This window comes from Toxorhynchites rutilus, chromosome 3, assembly GCF_029784135.1.
Source record: "Toxorhynchites rutilus septentrionalis strain SRP chromosome 3, ASM2978413v1, whole genome shotgun sequence".
Classification (NCBI taxonomy): domain Eukaryota; kingdom Metazoa; phylum Arthropoda; class Insecta; order Diptera; family Culicidae; genus Toxorhynchites; species Toxorhynchites rutilus.
In genome coordinates this window covers 12623468-12645427 of record NC_073746.1, presented here as the reverse complement: position 1 = coordinate 12645427, position 21960 = coordinate 12623468, and the positions used below count along the sequence as shown (strand labels likewise).

The window sequence follows — 21960 nt, the reverse complement described above, 5'->3', positions numbered from 1 at the left end:
TCGCTTATATACCGATTGGCTTGATTTCAATAGCCTGTTTTGAAAGCAATCTTAGGCCTATTGAAGCCAGGTTTGGATCAAAAAGGTCATATAAGGTGTAGACATTTTATCTTTCGAATGAAGTGTTTATCATACCATTTCGTTTAGTTTTTTAGGGGTTATTAACGCTCAAAATCTCGTTCTCCGCCGTAACGCTTTCGTTTTTGAAATTTATATCCCAATATAGAAATGAAAGACGTAGTCCTACGTCAAAAAGCACATAACACTTATTTACCAGCCTAAAAAAACTCACCCTCATCATCTGCTTCATCTCGTCCTTCGGTATCAGGTTAACCTGCGCCGTCTCCCGCAACCACCGCCGCAGCCAGTGCCCGAGCCACACCAGGCCGCAGTCGCACTGCAGCGGATTGTTGGAGATGTCCAGCCCCCCGCTGACGCTGCGGGTCCCCACCGCGTCCCACGAGCTCGCGTTCGGATAGAAGCTGTCGGGCGCCAGCGCCACCAGCATATTATCCGACAGATCGATGCTCAGCCGGGGAATGTACTTGAGCGAGTAGAATATCCCCGGCGGGACGTCGTTCACCAGGGTGTTTCGTATCCGCAGCTTGAGGTCGTGATTGCGGGCCAACCCCACGAACGCTTTGTGATGGATCGAGACCAGCCGTCGGCCGGTTATTTCCAGCAGGTTGAGCTTCGTGATGGTGTGCATTTTGGCCGTGAACAGCCCATCGTCAATGTGGTCCTCGTACACGTTCACGTACAGCTCCTGGAGACCCCGGAGCTTGGAGACAAGCTCGGAGAAGTTGGGCTGCGAGTTGATTCGTAGCCTCTTCAGATTGTGCAGCTTGATGAAGACGTCCGGGTTGGTGATTTTGATGTCCTCGATGAAGAGTTCCTCTAGGCGGCGAATGAGACCAAAGTCGTGGAAGGAGATTTTTCTGACAGGGTTGCGCGAGATATCCAGCACCCGTAGGGACTGTGGAAGATTCCGGAAGAGGTTGGAAATGTTGTTGATTTGGTTGTCCTCGGCGTTGAACTCTCGGAGGTGATAGAGTTCCTCCAGCGAGTCGATTTCCTGGATATTGTTGTGGCTGATATCCAGTGCAACCAACTGGGGCAAAACAAGCGATGGGAGCCGGTAGAGACCGGTTTGTTGGAGACTCAGCACACGTAGTCGGGGTACGTTAAGGAACATTTCCTTGAAGTTGATGGTGATGAAAGGGTTCCAACTGAGATCGAGGATGGTTAGATTGTTTAAATTGGCGAATGCGTTCTCTGGAATCAGCTTGATTTGGTTGTTGGAAATATTGAGTTCCAGCAAGAATTGGGTGCTTGTGAACATATACGCGTCGAGAAACTCCAACAGATTATTGCTGAACTGGATTGAGCGAAGGGTGAACCCGATGTCGGCAAACGCAGTCGCTTGCCAGGCAGCGAACAGATTGTTGGACAGGTCCAAATACTCGATTCTGGTGTTCAGGAAGGCATCCCGCGGTATCGCTCGTAACCGATTGTGACCCAGCTTCAGCAGACGGAGTTTTTTCAGCGGCGCGAATTGCTCGATTTGGAGCACTTCAATTCGGTTATGGCTCAAATCGAATTCCTGCAGGTTCACCAGACCGGCGAAACTCCGCCGTCGTAACGATGATATGTTGTTGTGAGCCAGGTTTAGAATTTCCAGTATTTGTAAATCCCCGAATGCACGATTGCCGAGTGATGTGAAATTGTTCCAATTAAGGTATAGGATTCGGAGGGAATAGGCCAGGGCACGGAATGCGGACGGTTCGTGCAGCAAGTTATGGCTGGCGTCCAGCGAGTACACATACAGAAGCGAATTGACATCGCCATCCATGTTATCGATTCCATTATTGCTTATATTAAGCCTCATGGGAGTGGTGGCGTTCGATACGTGTTTGAACATTTTCAACGAGAATGACCCCAATTCGTTGTACATCATGTCCACGCTGAGCAGCGCCGGCAGGAAGCTAAACGCACATTCGCTCACGTTCTGCACTTCATTGAACGAAAGGTCCACGTAAGTCAGGTAGGGCAAATCGTAAAAGCTGCTCTTCTCGATGGTTTTTATTTTATTCGAGGACAAATTTATGATTTGAATCAGTTCCAGATTGTCGAACGTGCCGGTGTGGAGCGTTTCAATCAGATTGAACGATAAATCAATTTCGACGAGGTTTTTGTGAATGTCCGCCTGGAAAACGGTGTGGGGCAAAACGGTCATTCGATTGAACGCAAAATTCACGTACGTCAATTGGCCGAGCGTTGAAAGAGCTTCATCAGGGATTACCTTCAGGTTGTTATTATCGAGCCCCAGCCACATCAGCTCCGTCAAAACGCTCAGCGCATCCGCCGGATATTCCTCCCGATAAATGCCAAACGACAGCTCCAATATCTTCAGCGTGGTGGAAATATTATCGAACACATTCGGTTGCACGTAGTGAATATCGTTGAAGCTCAAGCTGATCTCCTTTATCGTATCGAGCCCATTAAAGGCCCCATAATTGAGGCTGGTGATTTTATTGTTCCTCAGCAGTAATGTTTGCAAATTGGCACCCCATCCAGCGAAATCGTTCTCCTCGATTTCCGCTATTTTATTGTAGCCCATGTTGAGATACGACAGCTCGGTGCAATTAGCCAACCCATCCACCGGAATCGAGGTGAAATTATTTCCACTCAGTGACAGCACTTTCAACGTCGCTGGCAGTCGATCCACCGCAGTCAGTTCGTTCGATGTCAGGTATAGATACCGCAGCTTATTGAGCGTTCCGATTGCGTTCGGCACCGCCAGCAGCCGGTTCCGCTCCAGGTCCAGATACTCCAGCGTATTTTCCAACGTCGAAAACGCCTCGTCATCCACCAACTCGATGAAGTTGAACGCCAGCACCATATGTATCACGCCGAGATCCCGGAACGCATCCGCCGGTATCGAGCGGATGAAATTCTTATCGAAATTAATCGCCTTCACCCGGATTGTCCCGTTAAATAATCCCACCGGAAGTTCATCAATCAAGTTCACACTCAGATCTAACTTTTCCAATTTTATCCTCGACCCCATCAGCTCCATCCCCCCGAGCCGCGCGATCAAATTATCCTTCAGGGAGAGTATCCGCAAATCGTGCAAGTGCTCCAAAACGGTAGCCGGAAATTGGCCCAGAATATTTTTCGACATATCAATAGTGACCAGCGATTTGGGGAACGAATTGGGGCTGATGTGGGCGATCCGATTAGAGCTAATGTCGAGCCACACCAACTTTTTCAGCTTGGCAAAAGCCTTGCTCTGCTGTTGTTGTTGCTGCTGCTGCTGCTGCTGTAGCTGCGATTGCGATTGCTGATGGCCGTTGAATTGTTTCGCGTTAATAATGGACGAGGAAGCCTGGAACGTGGGCACCGTGTGGTTCAACCGCTTGTCCTCGTGCGAGAAAAATGATACTTCCGCAATGGAATTGCCCGATATGTGCAGGCTCCGGAGGGAGTCCGCCAAACCGCCCCAATTTCCGTCCAGATGGTGAATGTTGTTTCTGCGGAACAGAGAAGAGAATGCTTCGTTAGTTGGGTGGAAATGTTTACTTCGTCGTATTTGCTTTTCAGCAAATCTAAATTGCCTTTCCAACCCCGTCAGCCAGAATTCCCACAAAAACAAAAGAAAAACTTAATTTCGCCTTTCGGAGTAATAATAATCCAACCGCTTTTCCCGCTCTAATTTTCATCCCCGAACACCGACCGCCAGGGAAATCCTAAACTTACTAAAAGTATCAACCCCCACGGTGTGTCGGGGCGAAGGAGCGGATTAGTGGGGCCACCGGAGCCACTATTGTTGCTTCCGTAATGATGGAACTGCTTCCGTCTCTGTTTGGCCTAGCATGCCACTTTTGGCTTCGGTTCACTGTTCGGCCTAGTTCACTTTCGTTTCATTTCCGCTGCGCTGGTTTTATCCCTTAATTGGGATTTTTAGATTTTGTAGATCTGCGGCGGAGGTCGTGGTGAATCAGCCACCAACCAGCCAGCGGTCAGGTTATCCGCTGCCTAGGGTGGGTAAAATTTTCAATCAATTTGAATTGATTATCCAATACTTTATATTTTTGAAAATGGTGATAAAATTGGAATGTTTATCTGAACGTAACGAAATTTGTTTAAAAAATCGTGGGATCCAACATACCGATTAACAATCAGTCAAAGGCAAGAAATGTATGGATTTTAATCTTTTCCAATTTTTCATCAAAAAAATACTTTCTGTATCCTTGTCTGAATTCTAAACATTCCCGTTGGGCAAGTTTGAAATTATGTTCGTAATCATCACTTGATTTTTTGACGTGGACTACGTCTTTCATTTCTGTACCGGGGTGTAAGTTCAAAGTTTCGAAAACGAGAGAGTGACGCTGGACTGCAAGGTTTTGAACATTAATACCTCTTTATCGGCTGAATAGAGTGGTATAATAATCACTTCATCCGAAAGATAAAATGTCAACGAATTAAATGATTGTCACCTATTGATTCAAAAAATCGTTTCAATAGCTTAAAAATTGCTTTAAAAGCAAGCTATTGAAATCATAACAGTCTAGCTCATTGATGATGATTGGTGATCGCAATGTGTTCCCGAACACGGACGCAAAATCTAGGCACCTGGAGAAATCGTCATAGCGAATACATGCAAGCTGTGATTTGTTTTTCTGTTCTGGAACAGCCATGAAAAATTGTTTGGGTGTGAATGCTGCGATATTCAATAGCAATCCAATAGCATCTACAATCCTCATCCATCTACAAACTAACGAGAAAAACTTTCAGCAAACCTTCAAAATATTCATTCATTCATGCATTAAGAATTGATTCAGATCCAATTTCAAATAAACGATTGCCGAGCCAACGGTAGTTCTACGTCTGCCTTGCGGTTATATCACAGATATAACCTACTTCTTGTTTTTCAATAGAAATTATTTTACTGATTGTAAGATTTTCTTCACCTAAATAATTTGGAAATTCTTTTTTGCCATTGTATGATTTTCAATTCTTAAAAAAACAGGAAGTGGGTTATATCTATGGTATAACCGCAAGGGTGACGTAGGACTATCGTTGATTTAGAGATCATTTGTATGAAGTTGAATCTGAATTCATTCTGAATGAATGAATATTTGGAGAACTTCGAAAACGAGAGCGTTACGTTGGAGGCACAAGGTTTTATGCATCCAATATTGGATACGGAAATATCCAACTGATGGGGAAGAATAATCTTCAGAAGCTATCCTGTTGATTGCGATTGATTGAAAAACCACAAAACCAAATGTATTTGGTCACAGTGTAACATGGATAGAAAACATTCAATTAAACTCTTTCACATGAATATATTTTGAAAATTCCCAGAGGAACTGGCAGATTATTTTCAGTAACGATTAGATATTTCCACATTTTCCTCGATACTGGAAGCCCACCAATGGTTAATGCCAACTCGATAACCACCTGTTAATAGCACTTGATTGAAACATATTTGGTCACAGTGTAACATGGATAGAAAACATTCAATTAAACTCTTTCACATGAATATATTTTGAAAATTCCCAGAGGAACTGGCAGATTATTTTCAGTAACGATTAGATATTTCCACATTTTCCTCGATACTGGAAGCCCACCAGTGGTTAATGTCAACTCGATAACCACCTGTTAATAGCCGCGCGTGTATGTGTGTGTAGCGATGACTTCCCAGGGAACCGTTTGTGGCATCACTCTCCTCCTGATAGATTCCCTTCTGGCCTAGGGTGCACAAACAGGCTCTTGGTGACACCGTTCATCCGCGCTTTCAACACAACAGCGACAACATGCTCCAATCGCTGTTCAATTAGAACTGAGTGAATTTCCGAGCGGCGCTCGCTTATATACCGATTGGTGATTTCAATAGCCTGTTTTGAAAGCAATTTTAAGACTATTGAAACAAGTTTTTGGATCAAAAAGTAACAAGTATATAACGCGTAGACATTTTATCTTTCGAATGAAGTGTTTATCATACCATTTCGTTCAGTTGTTTAGGAGCTATTAACGCTCAAAATCTCGGTCTCCGGCGTAACGCTTTCGTTTTCGAAACTTTGATTTTACACCCCGGTATAGAAATGAAAGACGTAGTCCTACGTCAAAATATAATGAATTAACCCTTTAACCTACAACATCGCGCCTCACTCGTGGTTTTTCAGTGAGTGGTAGACTGCTGCTCAGACAATCCATGCCAAACCGATATAGTGGTTCTTTGCTTTTCGTTGAATTGGAGGTTGTTTTTCATTATCGCAAAATATTAGATACTTTTTTTTCTTCTTTTCTTTTTTAGGGTGGTCCGAAAAATTGAAAAAATTGAAAAATCATAATTCGAAAACGATCTCTAATTTTTTTTTTATATATTTTGTAAAAACCCTCAGCTTTCAAGAAAAATATAAAAAAATATATAGCGTCGTTCGTCCCGAAACCATGCAAACTTTAGAAAAACAATCAATAATTACGGAAAGAAATTCCAATTATTTATTGTAATATTTTTAATTTATTAGATAGTTGGAAAAAATGTTTTTTTTAATGTTAGTTTTTGAAAAAAGGGGAAAATATTTTTTTTTGGGCCACCCTAAAACGGAAATGGGCACCTTAATGAAAAATGAAAAAGACGGGATAATATTGAACGAAAAGAAACAAAACTACCAATTTTCACGAACATCTGAGAACCATTATATCGGTTTGGCTTGGAATCTTTAATTTTTCAATTATGACTTTAACCCTTTGCGGTCGTGTTGAATTTTGATATGGGTATCGTACTGGTCGGAATTATTTTCCCTTGAAAGAGCATGTTTAACTGCATGTATCATGTGAGTTTCTGAAAGTTATGTAAGATCTGTTTATTACCTGTAAAATTTAGATATGTATTTACTGAACCAGACTTCCTGTGCGCGCGCTTTATTTCCGAGAGACGAGTATCGAGTATTATCCTCACAACCCTTCCATGTGCAAGCGATGAGATCGGACTTTAGCACGCAAGCTTGGGATTGGCTCTTTCTCTTTTCTTTCGTAAAATATTGAGAGGTTTTCAGACTTCCTGTGCGCGCGCGGCTAAATTTCGAGAGACGAGTATTGATTTTCTCCTCCTCACAACCCCTTCATGGGCAAGCGATGAGACCGGGTTTTAGCACACGAGCCTGGATTCGTCTCCTTCTCTTCTCTTTCGTAAAATATTGAGATGTGCCCAAGAATACTTCGTTGCACCTCAACATGAGTGATGCACATGTGTTGGTGCTCGCGAGACTTTCTCGTGTGCCTACCTCAAATTTACATTTGGTGCTGTCGGGGGAAGTTGTGCTTCTGGTGTTAAAATTTTAATCTTCGTAATATGGCACGTAGAACAATTAGTAATAAAGAACTGTTCCACATAAATACCGCAGTCAAAGTCATCCAATCAATTCATTCATTTGTTGCACACAGCTCGCAATGAATGTGTAAGATATGAGGCTGAATAGCGCAAAGCACATCGTCTCTTCTACGTGCTGTGCGAGATCTCAGAAGGCCTAACCAAATGTCACTTTGACACGAGAAAGTCTCGCGAGCAGTAATGCACTAGCATCTCGTCATGTACACAACACATGTGCATCGTTCGCATCGAAACGCGACGAGGCATTTCCTGAACACATCACAAAATTTTACGTAAGAGAAGAGAAAGAGCCAATCCCAAGCTCGCGTGCTAAATCCCGGTCTCATCGCTTGCACATGGAAGGGCTGTGAGGAAGAGAAAATCGATACTCGTCTCTAGGAATTTCAGCGCGCACAGGAAGTCTGCTCGCTCGGCTGCCTTCTACCTCACACATTTGTTGCAGACAGCTCCCAATGACTTTGTGAGATGCGAGACTTTTGCGTGCTGTGCGAGATCTCGGAAAGTCTATACTGAACAATGTGTTTTAATGGGCCTGATTCTCGAATACACTACGAATACACTTCACGGTGAAAACGGAATGAAACGTATTAGCGATGACAACGGTACAGTGTCGACATCTGGATACGAGATTCGTTTTCCACTAAATTTATCATTATAATATCAAATTATAATATTATTATCAAAAACAAAAACAAAGTTTTCCACTCACATTGAATACCAGTTTGATACGAAGAAGTTAATTTTCATTAATGATTTTTTATTTGAAAAATGTTCATTCTGCCTGAGAACTCATTATTATCTTCGACATTTCACTAGCTCGTAAAACGTAGCCGTTTATTTCGTTTCCACCGTGAAGTGTATTCGAGAATCAGGCCCAATGTGTTTTTATATAAACAATATATTTAATATTTCGTGTATATGACACGAGAATCACCTACACCCAAACTAGCGTTGGCATAAAACATTTCATCTTTGGCAGAAATGGTGCCATTTCCTGTGCATGAGATGAGAGTCAAATGCGCAAATAATGAGCTATTTTGAAAGCTTAAAAATGGTTTGTATGTATGCGAGCGGACATCTCTTTCTGTTTTCTTTTCTCTTTTCATTTGGGATTGTGCCAAAAAGAAGTCCATACGACGTCAATAGGGATCGAACCAAGACCGGCTGGAATGCAAAGTTACTTTACACGACCACGCTATCCATATAGCTGCCAGCGCTATTATAAAGGAGCGTGATAATATTACACCTCATCATAAAATGAAGTTGGATGGTGTTTTCTAAGACGATAAAGAAGAACATGAACGAGAATATATCTTTCTTTGTCTGGGCCGTGTATTTGGCAGACTATACGAAAAGCTTTCATATGCTTCCATTTAAATGTGTCTCCTGTTTCGCTCGCTCATATTGTTTCTAGCATATATATTATACAAATAATATACATGTATTGGGGAGTAGAACATTTTATGTTATATTTGAGCTCATTTAATTTAATAAATCGGGATGCCAGAACATGTGCTAAAAATTAACTTTTCGTTCCACCAATTTTCGTGTTTATTATTTTCGTACTCCTCCCACATTCGTGTAGTAAATTATATTAAAATTTAGTGCCGCCTCGTTTCACTTTTTTAAATGTAGTTGTTTTGTCCGATGTATTGTAGCTACCCAGCATCGTAACTATCCTTTTATCTTTCTCACGCTAATAATCTTTTATTTATACAGATTACCGAATATCTATAATTCATAGAAGCTTCATATTATCCAATGAACAGGTTCACTAGACATTAAGATTCGTTTAGAAAGCGTGTAAACTGATGCATCGTTGCATAAAGTATAAGATTAGCATGATTCGATGAAAAAAAGGTTTGGTGGCTAAGAACAGACAAGCGACCGCAAAGAGTTAACAGAGTTTAGAAGTTTCCCCACCAACAATGAGACAACTCAAAGTGAGAAAGGACGACATTGCTGGGGTTTCTAGACATTTATTTAATTTTCTCTCACGGCACTAAGGAAGAGATTGCAAATATTCAATCGCGAGACTTTGTGAGAGTGTCATGAGTAATGTCTGGGAAAATTTACGAACACTCTCCCACATATCGCACGGATAAAGGTAGGGTAAATGATCTTGGTTTGTCCAATTTGGGGTGTTTTTACGTAACTAGTAAATGCAAATCGATTTTTCTTCATGAAAATCACACATAATCGATACGAGTTTGGGTTTGTTGAGAAGCCCCAAGTCTCTAGTTGCTAATACTACCATAAGGTGTTGAAATTATTCAAATTTTTATGTTTTTTAACGATTTTTCTTAAAGAAGAATTATGATCATGGTTTGACCACCTCTGATCATGGTTTGCCCAAAAAAATGATCATGGTTTGTCCGGTTTTAGAAATCTCCATTTTTGAATGAAAACATTCGAATTCACAATTAGATGTTGTATTTATCATTGCTTGAGTTTACTGTCATCATATTGATTCATTCATAATTTAGGGTTTCTTCAGAATATTGCCTTTTCTTGGGCATTTTAGAAGTGTTCACCTCAACACAATCAACACAGAAAAACCATACTTCTGCTATGCGCGAAGCACATCATAAACAAACATAAACAAACTGCAGCGCGCCAAGTGGTTGCCATAGAAATCATGTGGACAAAACAACATTATTGAATAGGACAACTCATGATCAGAATTGAGTTCATCAAATGCGTTAATTTAATGGTTTAGCTATGTAAATCCGATACAAATGGTGAGCAAGCATGATGTTTACAATATTTATAAGTGTTGTAATCCAGAAAAGGTCTGAATACGTGTCAAATAATCATCTGGTGATCGATTAAAAGTTAGCTCGAATGAGGGGCGCATTGACACAAATAGAAGGTGTATTTTATAATCCTTTAAAACATGTGATTTCGTAAAAATATACTATCAAACTACTATAAATCATGTAAAAGGCAATTTCATTTATATGTTTCGAAACATTCGAAGGCCTTAATTGACACAGGAGCGCTGAATTAGAGCATTCAAAAAAGTGGGCAAACCATGATCATATTTTCGACTGGACAAACCAATATCATTTACCCTAATATTATATTATCAGGCACTTAGCGTAACCGGCACGGCACGTTTCATGCAAGACAAATATCATTGCGTGTGTTTCAAATGTGTATGCGTATATATTGCGGAACGGCTCCGGACATACACAGCACGTTTCAGACAAATGCATGAAGGAATTCTCCATACATACAAATCAAACGTCGAAGTTCGTGGTATGGGTGCGTTCGTCGCTCTTCGGTACGACATCGGTTCAACTACCAGTAGAATTTCTCCGCTCCGTCTGCGCTGCCGGACCGTACAGAGAAGTTGCTATGCCTGATGATATGAATACATCATGTATTTGTCTGCCGGTGTCAGTACGTGCCGTTTACGCTACGTGCTGGATAATATAAAACGGCCTCAACTCTTCTCACTGATCGCACAAGCACTTTACACGGAAACGGACTCTTGCTTTTGTCGATTTTTTCCATCTTCCGCGCGGGTCAACGAACTTTTATTTCAAATTTCCTAGTCATTCGAATTCAGTTTTTTTTTTTATCCAAAATATATATTTTATTAAGGCTCATATGGCGTCAGCCTAACGGGGCCGGGAGTTCAATATTTCGACAATGTTTGCTTACAACTATGTTAGTAATATGTAACCGATTACTCGCGGTTGGCTCGAGGTTAGTATTACAAGTGTTCTCATAATTGGTATGTTGCAGTCTTCGATGCTCTGTACGTGTGCCCGACACGGGATACTTCCTATTGGGATGCAGCTGACCATTAATCAGCAACGCCCCCCTAGTCTGTACCTTATATCTAGCGTGGTGCGTCTTTCTCGACTCGAGGAATCCAGGATTGAATGGTCACTAGCCGGCGCAACCATCAGTTCGTGTAGACTTGTCATAAGCGGTACAACCTTTGGCTCTTGTTGAATGATCAGTGGACTGCACAACCTTTGGCCCGTGCATCTGTAAAGAGTGTGTGTATGTATTGCCGCGACTAAGAAAAAGTTTATCGTTTGGATAGGAGGGATATGAAACGGGGGCACAACGAAGGAAACATCATTAAACGTTGACATCGGCGTTTCTGAGGAACAGGTATAGATGAAGCAGAAGATCAGGATCACGGCTACCTAAGATATCCCGGACGGGGATATCCGATTGCCTGCCTTGTGCTCTCAGTGCTCTAGAGAGCTGAGAGCGAGCAGCATGGAACCGGATACACGACCGGACAACATGCTCGATGTCGTGGTAGCCATCGCCACAATCACAAAGATTGTTTGCTGCGAGCCCAATGCGATAGAGATGCGCGTTTAGGTTGTAGTGATTGGACATAAGCCGAGATATCACGCGAATGAAATCACGACCTACATTCAATCCCTTGAACCATGCACTCGTCGAGACCTTAGGGATAATCGTGTGTAACCAACGACCGAACTCATCACCACTCCACATGCGCTGCCAACTTACGAGCGTATACTGACGAGGAATGTGGAAACATTCATTATAAGCAATTTGCCTTTCAAAAAGTGTACCTTCTGAAGCGCCCACCTTAGCTAGCGAGTCCGCTTTCTCATTCCCCGGAATCGAGCAATAAGAGGGAACCCATGCTAAGGTAATCTTGAATAATTTTTCGACCAAAACACTCAATAGTTGTCTTATTCTTGTTAGGAAATAAGATGAGCATTTATCAACTTTCATTGAGCGGATTGCCTCTATTGAGCTGAGACTGTCTGAAAAAATAAAATAGTGGCGATGGGCAATGTTTCAATGATCCCTAATGCTTAATATATCGCACCCAGTTCAGCGACATACACGGAACAAGTATCTTTGAGTTTGAAAGAGGCACTGGAATTTTCATTGAAGTGCTTAAACCAGGAGGTACTTGCTTCGGTCTATTCTCAGCACGTTCGATTCGAGTTTTCATTCCAACTTGGGAAGTTTCGGTTTTCTTTCTGGGGAGTGATGGAAAAGAAGTAATTTTTCTTTTCCTGATGGCACCCTGCGATGTACCGGAACTTCCTGCATTGGGAGCGTCAGCAACAGGCTCGTCGTTCTGCAGAATGGAGTAGGGATTGTCCTGATTCGTTGGAACGGGACTCTTAAGCATTTCTGCATAAGTCCGCTTGGAACGTTCTTTTAAGGAACGCTTGATTTTTTCCCCTCGTTGTATGTACACCGGGCATTGAGTAAGATCATGAGGAGTCCCGCCGCAATGAAGACACTTGCGCTCTTTCGGTCAAGGATTCTCATCATGGCTCTCTCCACAATCTGCGCAACGTTTCTTGTTGCAACAATAGGCGGCCGTGTGACCGAGTTGCATACATTTGTTGCATTTCATTACCCGGGGTACAAACAACCGAACAGGTAAACGAAGTGCACCTATTGCAACGTAGTTTGGAAGGGCGGAACCCTCAAATGTCACACGAAAAGAGTTTGTCCGATTGAGAACTCTTTTGTCATTTTTAAGTGACACAGATTTCAGTCGATCACATGCAAGAATCTTCACACTTTTAAGTGAAGAGTTCTTGAAGCGACCGACACCATCGAGTATCTCTTTTCGAGTCAAACCCTTTTCGTTTATTACACCGTCTATTTCAACGTTGCAACAGGGTACGTATACGCGATACTCGATCGCAAAGAGATCACAGCGCGTTATTTCATTCGCTTGGGTTCTGCTGGAGACGACAACTCGTAATTTGTCTGGCCCCATCCGAGTAATCTCGGTAACTTCTGAAAATTTCTGTGTCAACTCTTTTGAGATGCGAATGACGTTAAGAGGTTTGGATTTTCGTCTAAAGTATACGATAAATGGGCCTTTGGCGCCATCAGGGTATTCTTTTAGACGAAAATCCTGCTTCTCGTTTTTTTCCTCATCTTCAGAGCTTTCTATCTCGTAAACAGAATTTTCCTCCTCATCTTCTGTTTCATCCTCCTGCTCTTCAGGAGGAGGTTCATTATCTGATATATTCTTTAGCGTGGATGGGGGATCCTCCCCGCCCTCTGCCATATTAATAAAAACGAAGAAGTAGACAACTGTTCGATATGAACAGAATATAATAATTTCGAAAATATAAATTAGTAAAAGAAATTATATTTCTATATTAGTTATTGTTGAAAATTTTATTTATTTCAATTTTTGTTATTATGTGTAATTTGAAAATGAAAAAAGTTCCAATAAAAGTTCAACGGTGATGAAAGAAATGAACACCCCTAATGCCAACGCTTGCCGATATGATAAACACAAAGTTAAACAATGGTATAAATCGAGCACAGAAGCTATACAGAATGATGGAAGAGGTAAGAGGAAAATAAACTTCTACTTGCCCCGCTGCTGTGTAGCGTGTGTGATGATGTGACTTGCTGCCGGATTGTCTCGATAGCGCACCACTTTTTATGAGCTTTACTCGCTCGCAGCGCACCAGATGAAAAAATACACACTAGAAACGGATGTAAAAAAAACACCTGTATCGGATCAAATATTGGTTCGACCGATCTGCTTGCGAGTTGTCGAAGCAATGACCAGTTTTATTGGCAGTTTTATTGGAATTGATTCGATGTTACAACATCAACGGCAACACAGCAGACACAGACAAATTAGAAATTGACATAGGAGAGCCCAAACCCGCTGACACGGCCCAGAATATGAATTGCAGGAGATTCGGGTAAAGATTGAGTAGCCTAAAAACAATCGAGCCGCTGGCGAAGTCCAGTTGTCTGGCGCGCTTTTCAAGTATGGACGAGAGGAATTGGCGAGGGCAGCCCTGAAAAATTAGTTGGAAAGGCATGTTTGTTCACTGAATTCAACCAATCAGCAGCTGCTCCGTGTTTGACAGATATATATTTTTTAAATTTTTATCCCATTTGTTCATTTAATTAGGCTCAATTAGCATTTTAGCTGTAAAAGAGTCGGGTTTTAATCGTGTACATTAGGGTGCCAATGAATGTATGGGAAAAAATCGACCACCTCGAAAAAACCAACTATGCCAAATACCAGCTAAATCGGACTTAAGGGAGAGTGGCGCAAAGTGGTCAAAGTTTGACTTTTTTAAAAATCGAAAAATCACCCAAGGTGGAGTGAAGAAAATCGGGGTTTTCGAGAAAAAATGTCTTAAAATTGCATGAAACGTCGAGATCTAGTGGCATCTCGAAAAATTTTTTTTTGTCAAAAATCGACACGCTGGGACAAGTGTTAATAAAAAAAAAAATTATCTCGATTTTTCATTCGGAACTTGTTGCGAAATGTTGATTTGCACGATAATATACCCTATGCCGAATATTAGCTCATTCGAACTTCAGTTATTAGTGTTGCAGAAGTTAAACTTCGAGTTTTTTGAAAACCGAACAATCATCGCAAATCGGGGTTTTCAAAAAAAAAAAATTGTTAGTGCTAAATGTCTCAAAATTGCATGACAAATCGACAGTTATCTCAAACATTTTATTTTTGTTAAAAATCGACTATTCAGACGGAAAAACGATTAAGTGCCAAAAAAAATTTTTTTTACAAATCTTTGTTTTCGACATAACAGTTAATCTCGACGAGTAATGCTATTTTCAGACATTTGGCACTAACAATTTTTTTTTTGAAAACCCCGATTTGCGATGATCTTTCGTTTTTCAAAAAAAAAACCTCAATTTTTTCCGTCTGTGACACTAATAAATGAAGTTCGAATGCAACATTTCGTAGCAAGTTCCGAATGAAAAATCGAGATAACTATTTTTATTGGTACCCGAAACCAGAGTGTCGATTTTTGACAAAAAAAAAATCGAGATGATACTAGATCTCGACGTTTCATGCAATTTTGAGACATTTGGTATCAATTTTTTTTTCGAAAACCCCGATTTCCTTAACTCCCCCCTTGGGTGCCAAAAAAAATTATTTACGTAAATCTCGACGAGTAATGCAATTTTATAACATTTGGCACTAACAATTTTTTTTGAAAACCCCGATTTTCGGTGATCTTTCGGTTCTCAAAAAACTCAAACTTTGACGGCTGTGCATAGTGCATAGACACTAGTAAATGAAGTCCAATTGAGCTGATATTTTGCATAGGGTGGGTGCTTTTTCGAGGTGGTGAACATTTTTATGAGGTAACTTTTTGAAATTAGAGATGACCACTTTCTAAAAATTTTAAACTGAACAGTAACTATTTTTTTACGTGAGAGTATTTCTTCTGTTCCATTACATATGGCAAATTACACAGTAATAGTCATTACTAGTCACGCATAGTAAGAGTATACCTTCTGTTCTCCCATTGTTCACCAGACCGGACAGCGGAGAAAGTTGATAATTTGTGTACTCTGAACTGTGCGCGTCTCTGTGATATTGCTATTGTGTATTCTTAGGCGTTAATGGTATTTATTCAATGAAAAAGATATAATTGAGTGAAAAACACTCGAGAAAATATTTTTTCTTTAACTTCATTTAGTTTTAATAGTCATTCAATTCAGCCACCGCATTGATGCTCGGTCTGTCAGACCTACACGCGGGTATAGGAAGGTTAATAACAACAACAGCCCGATGTATTTCTTGTTACAAGCAGAGCTTCCCAATAGCAGAGACATTGCATGATAATTGTTGCGTAGACGTAGTTATTCTATAACAACACAATTAAAGGGTCTGAGTTTTGAACTCACGATCGATCGCTTAGTAAGCGAACGCGCAGCCAATGTGGCTACGAAGAACCCCCGAAAGATAATTTGTACGGAATCGTACCGTTGTACTGTTCCATTCCAGCGCAATTACTCGGATATAATAAGAAAAAAAAATCTAAGCTTCCTTGAAATATGTCGATATATCTTAATTGATACATTGCTTGATTTAGAATGACAGTACCCAGAGATGATCCCAAATTACAATGATTTATCATTTGCCGCTGCTCGATATAACGATGTTAATAGAAAGATAAGAGCAATGTCGTTCCATTATCCTTTCACGTGTCACCCTGCATGTTTCTTGCTACAATAGTGTATATGTGGAAAAATAATATCTTTCCAGCAGCTTGGTTGAACCAAAATAACTTCTTGATTACACTTAAAGCGAACATATTTCGCTGGACAGTGTCAAATGTTTCTCATTGTTGTTTGTTTGTTTCAAAAACCTATTTATAGACCCAATTTTCGTCTCATTCGTTTCTTTTTAGACGCGGTTATTTCTGAGCGTACCCACCAGAGAAGTCTTTAGAAGTCCTTCTTCTCGTTGTGCTTTCCTTACTTTTAAATCGATATAAAACCTACTTCTTTTATACCTATCCTTTCAAAAAAATAGACCTATCACGGAAGAGATTTCAAGATCTCATTTCCTTCTCCTGAAGCCACTCCCAGTCAGATGCTCTATATTAGTGCTTAGCCCCGAGGGAACCTTCAATGCGAGCTATGCCATCCGAGCAAAGTAGGGCATCGGTAGCGTTACTTACCTCTGTGCCACTAATCGGCTTAGCGTGTGGACGTTTTTGAGCGAATCCAGTGGAAGTCCTTGCAGTTGATTGTCCGATATATCCAGCGAGACCAGCGAATGTTGCATGAAGCTGAAACGACACAGAAAGAAAATACAAGTTAGAGAGAGGAAATAGAGCATGCTGTATAAATTGAAATGTTTGCAGACTAACACCCCCGCACCGTTTCATCATCCAATTGAGCCGACGTCGATTCTGATGGAGGCTCACAAAAGTTATTCGGAATGTTTCATCCCTAATAATTCGATCGTACGGAAATTTCATCCATCCTAAGGAAATCGCCTTTCAGCTCCCATATTCATATTTGCATTGCAAAGCAGAATCTTCGTGTGGATTCCTTTCCGAATCAATGAAACCTGAACTGACCGCGCGAAGGCGCCCACTTCCTCCAGGTAAACAAAAGACAGGAAATAAATCCCAAACAACCAGAACAAGTGGTGGATTTCCCGCCAGCAGTTTCCGTTCCGTGTTTCCAATTTAGCCGAACAGAACCGTCGATACACATTCACACGTTTCCTCCCGAGGAAGCGGCGATTGGACCAGATGGGATCGATCAAGTTTATTTATTTGCCGTGTTTGCGTTTGAGCAAGGGGAAGGCTCCGCCTCGCAATCCCATCCGGTGCGAGCGGATCCGTTGGCAAAAGGAACATATTCTTCGGTCGACACCCATTCGGGTGGAGGAATAACAGGAAAAGAATTTCCGAGCGATATACTTATTTCAAGCTTTAAGTGAAGATTCATTTCCCCCAAACAAATCGCCGGAAATGCCCTAACAGACGGTGCAAAGTTGTGACAAATGAAATTAGAAACCGTTTCACGGCGGATATACGTATGGATATTTGAAAAATCTGCATTCTTGGAGTATAAATTTGTCAAAAATACACCGCTGCATAGTGTTTGGAATTTTGTGAATAGCATTCAATTATTTGTTGTTTCTATTCGAATTGCTTTTTTCCATTGACTTCGAAGTAGAATAAGCAAAGGCAAGTAATTAATATTTCAGTCGGAGCAGAAATTTATCGTTGCTTACATGAATCATTCGACGGCGTCGGAGAGGGGTGGAAACAAGAGCTTCCGGTTATCCTCCCGAAAACAAAACCCTGATAGTATTTGGCCCGGCACAAAAATGACAATACAACATGTTGATTTATACTGAAACCTTCCGAAGCTATCCGGTCTTGAATGGTTTCGGATACAGTTTTGATAGAAGCCGATTTCGGGTGGAAACCAATAGCCAGTGGGGACCCGGGAGCGAGGGTGGCAATGGGCAAAAAGAAGTGAGTGGTGTAACCGAAATGCCGAAGCCGAATGGTGGTCCAGGACTTCAGCATTTGTTCTCCATGTATATAACTCAACTGGATGGGTTGTTTTACTTCCTTCGGATGGAAATTTAAATTACTGCCGTAGCCGGTGCCGTTACTGTCGAACAAATGGATCCGGAATGGCTTACGGGACCACAGGTATGGGATGGGATGGCTAAATTGGAACGGAATTTGTCACATCCTACGGTTCATGAATATTCATGCTGGAAGGGCTGTGTGTGAGTCTTGGAATAATAAATTTGGATGATCGAGACGATCCGATGGCTTTGGAGAGAACGATGGAGAAGTTTTGTTTGTCGATATTATTTCACTGGTATATTTTGCTCGTATATTATAGCACCATTTTTTCCAGGAGGTAACATGTGGGAAGAAACAACACAATTGCTGAAATATTATGATCATGACAATGATCTGTTACAAATCTATATTGAGCTATGCATAGAAGAACGTTCATTCATTCTATGCAAAACACTATTTCAGTAAATAGAAATTACATATATTCAGATTCTGAGATGCGAACGAATATGTGTGATGTGCAAGAGAAGCGTTTGAATCATTATTCAAATAAATGTAGAGCATCGTTAAAGCTTCAAGCTGTGTATCATATTTATTTAAGTATTATACATACAAATACAGGGTTAGGTTTTTATTTAATTTTAGTCTCATCAATGCCTTAGATTACTGAAGGAAGACGTGTGATAACTGCCAGTTATTTTTCAGCTTCTAGTACATTTTCAATATCATTATCATGTTTGATCACAATGAAACAGTTTAACTTGAAACGTTTTTTGTTTTCTATACAATAACTATCTTTGGTAGCTGATATTGTACAAGCGATCTTGATGCGGGCTGAATGAAAAGCGCAGCAAGAATATTTCCGGGCTCAACGTGCTAACAGCAAAAATTAGCAAAGAGATATGGTTAGGAATACTAAACGTAACTTCAACGTTCAATTAACGGGGGTTTGAAGAACTAACAACTTTTACTGAGTTGTTCTCGTGACAGAATTATAGGTTGGTCATTAAATTTCTCCATGAATGTTTACTTTTTACTAATGCTGTTCAATATGATATGTTGAACGATTTTTGAACAATTTAAATAATCAAATTGTGCAGCGATGGATTTTTTTTATTTTGAAGGTAGCATATTTCTTAACTTTCAACTAGAGAAACACTCATGCATCTTAGGTAGATGGGAACGGATCGATTTCGAAAACTTGGAGATACCTCATTCAGCAGAAGTAGACTAATCGCGAGATAGATAATTCTATATCATATGCTTTGGTAACGAGTGTAACGATAGAATTGACATAGTTGAATGAAATTGAAAATTTGTATAGTTAAAGCCTGCGAATTTAACTTCTTTCCGTATAAGTATGATTTGCATACCAATCGAATCGGAAATTATCTAAGATTTGTTTGATATGCTACACATTATAATTCGCTAATCTCTACCGGTTTAAATTCATGAAAACTGGAAGAATCCTACCCGTATATCGAATGCTTATAAATCGAACATTTCTTAACAGATCGGAAAGATGTTTGAATCAATTGATAGGAAATATTTCTACGCATCTATCACAATTAATAAAATATAGTTTTTCATGAGCTGAACAATTGAATAACTGTAAAATGTCAAGCGTTATTTATTATTGGCCCGATTTACGGTTTCCCCAACACGGACATCTAAGTCGATGTACCTGTGGAAATCCGCTCTGTGAAGATACATGCAAGTCGGGGGTATTTTTGTTCCCACCGAGCTGTGTTTCCCTAACACGGACTTCAAAATCAATGTGCCTGGGAGAATCCGCTTTGCAAATACATGCAAGTTTTTTGTGTTCAGTAATTTTGTACTCGCTTGTCGTTGCGCAGATCGGAATATGTTTCCCTGAAAAGTACTTTCAAACTGAGAAGCTTGGAAAAATCGTCATTTCAGATACTAGAGGTGAATGAACTTTTGCGGTTCGAGAACTACGTAAACATGAGATGCAATGTTTTCAGAGGGAAATGTAAAATACAACGATCGTTTGAAAATTCTTCTGTTCACATATTTTGGTAATCCTAGGCATCATATCAAACGTAAAAGGACGTCTATCAAATTTATTTATAACGAAGAACACAATCTATTACACAAATTCCGATGCATTCTAAAATAATATTCGAAATGGTAAACAATGGTAAACATTGTATAATATAATTGCGTAGTTCTACGTCAAAAATATGCGATCGTGTCCTAGATACAACCCCTTACAATCTTTTCACTTTTCTCGCGTTCCATATTCGAAGAATGTTTATACCGTGTATCAATCCTGATAAAATGTTTATCACTAAGTAAATGATTCTTCCGAATCAACGCACTGCCATTAGCTTATAGGCACTCAAACAAGAGACACTACAGTAACTAGAAAGAAGTGGCCAAATACTAACTGGAACAAACATTTTATTATACTGCTTAGGTTACCGATTACCATGTATTAAATACCGATCAGGGTGTCTCTATGCAGAAAAAGTAGAATAGTATGAGCCTAGAGGCTCGGACGTAAGTTTGACGTAGGACTGTGATTGTTCAGAACAATTGTATTTTTTATGTAATTCTTTTCATTGTTCAGAAATCTGTTTACGAATTAGTGAAGCGTCAAATATAATAATGGGGTTTCAGGCAGAATGAACATCTTTCAAATAGAAATATTGAATAAAAGTAAACTTCTCCGTATCAAATTAGCGTTCAATCTGAAAGACAAAACCTTACAAAGAATTTACAAAAAATTGTATCTGAAGAGAATTTTATATTTTAATGATAAGTTTTGGTGGAAATTCAATTTCGTATCCAGATGTCGACCCCGTACCGTTGTCGTCGCGGATACACTTCCACCGTGACGAGTATTCGGTAATAAGGCCAAATGAATTTCTATGGAATTGCAGCCATTTTATTAACCCACTCCACTATTCACATCACCCTTGTTCCTACACATTGACTGGATGTCCAATTTGTTTCATAGAACTAATAATTGCACACGATATTATGTTACATACAACGTACACAGGAACCAAGTTGAAAGAAATAATGCTTAACATACGATTTACCTTTGCATTCGCTCGCAAAACATTCCTCTTTTATTCGTTAAATTGCTCACTTGTTTTGCTATTTTCACTGTTGATGTTTCTGGTGAAAAAAATGTTGGATGAATGTGCCGTCTATATATATTATAACATATATTGTAAGAACGATTCTGCATAATATGCATTTGAAAAGTCTCAATGTTTCGTTAAATTTTTGTAGAGTAAACCCTCTATATAGAAATCAAACACGTTGACCTACATCAACAAAATTTCTGAATAATTTTTTTCTTAAATTTGGCTTCAAACTATGCATATAACCCCAATTTGATCCCCCATCCTCTATTTTAAACACGATTTTAGTATTTTTATATACAACTAGCTGACCCGGCAAACTTCGTCTCGCCCAAAATTTATTTTTCGTTATCACATCCATGTTTTCTTACTAAGCGCTGTACATGGGTCCAATCGCAGAATTATTCATTGATTGATCTTCTAATATACTCTTTAAAATTATCATTTCCTATAAAATTCTTAGTACTTCTACCAAAACTTGACATTATAATATCAGATTATTTTCAGACACAATTCTTGTTCAAGATTTTTCAACCACTTGCAAATAACATGTTTCTCCGTTACGTTACATGCCACATTCATTTGCTTGATTAATTCTCGAGTAATGCAGAAATTT

At 40.1% G+C, this 21960-nt stretch overlaps 1 protein-coding gene across 1 annotated transcript in view; it reads right to left on the bottom strand.

Moving 5' to 3' along the window:
* LOC129778873 (chaoptin) overlaps positions 1–21960 on the bottom strand; it is a 510710-nt gene that overhangs the window by 61858 nt on the left and 426892 nt on the right. The window contains exons 4-5 of the mRNA XM_055786025.1: positions 16852–16962; positions 293–3533 (exon numbers count right to left, since the gene is read on the bottom strand). Of these exons, the coding sequence (XP_055642000.1) occupies positions 293–3533; positions 16852–16962 (3352 nt within the window). The remainder of the gene's footprint in view (positions 1–292; positions 3534–16851; positions 16963–21960) is intronic.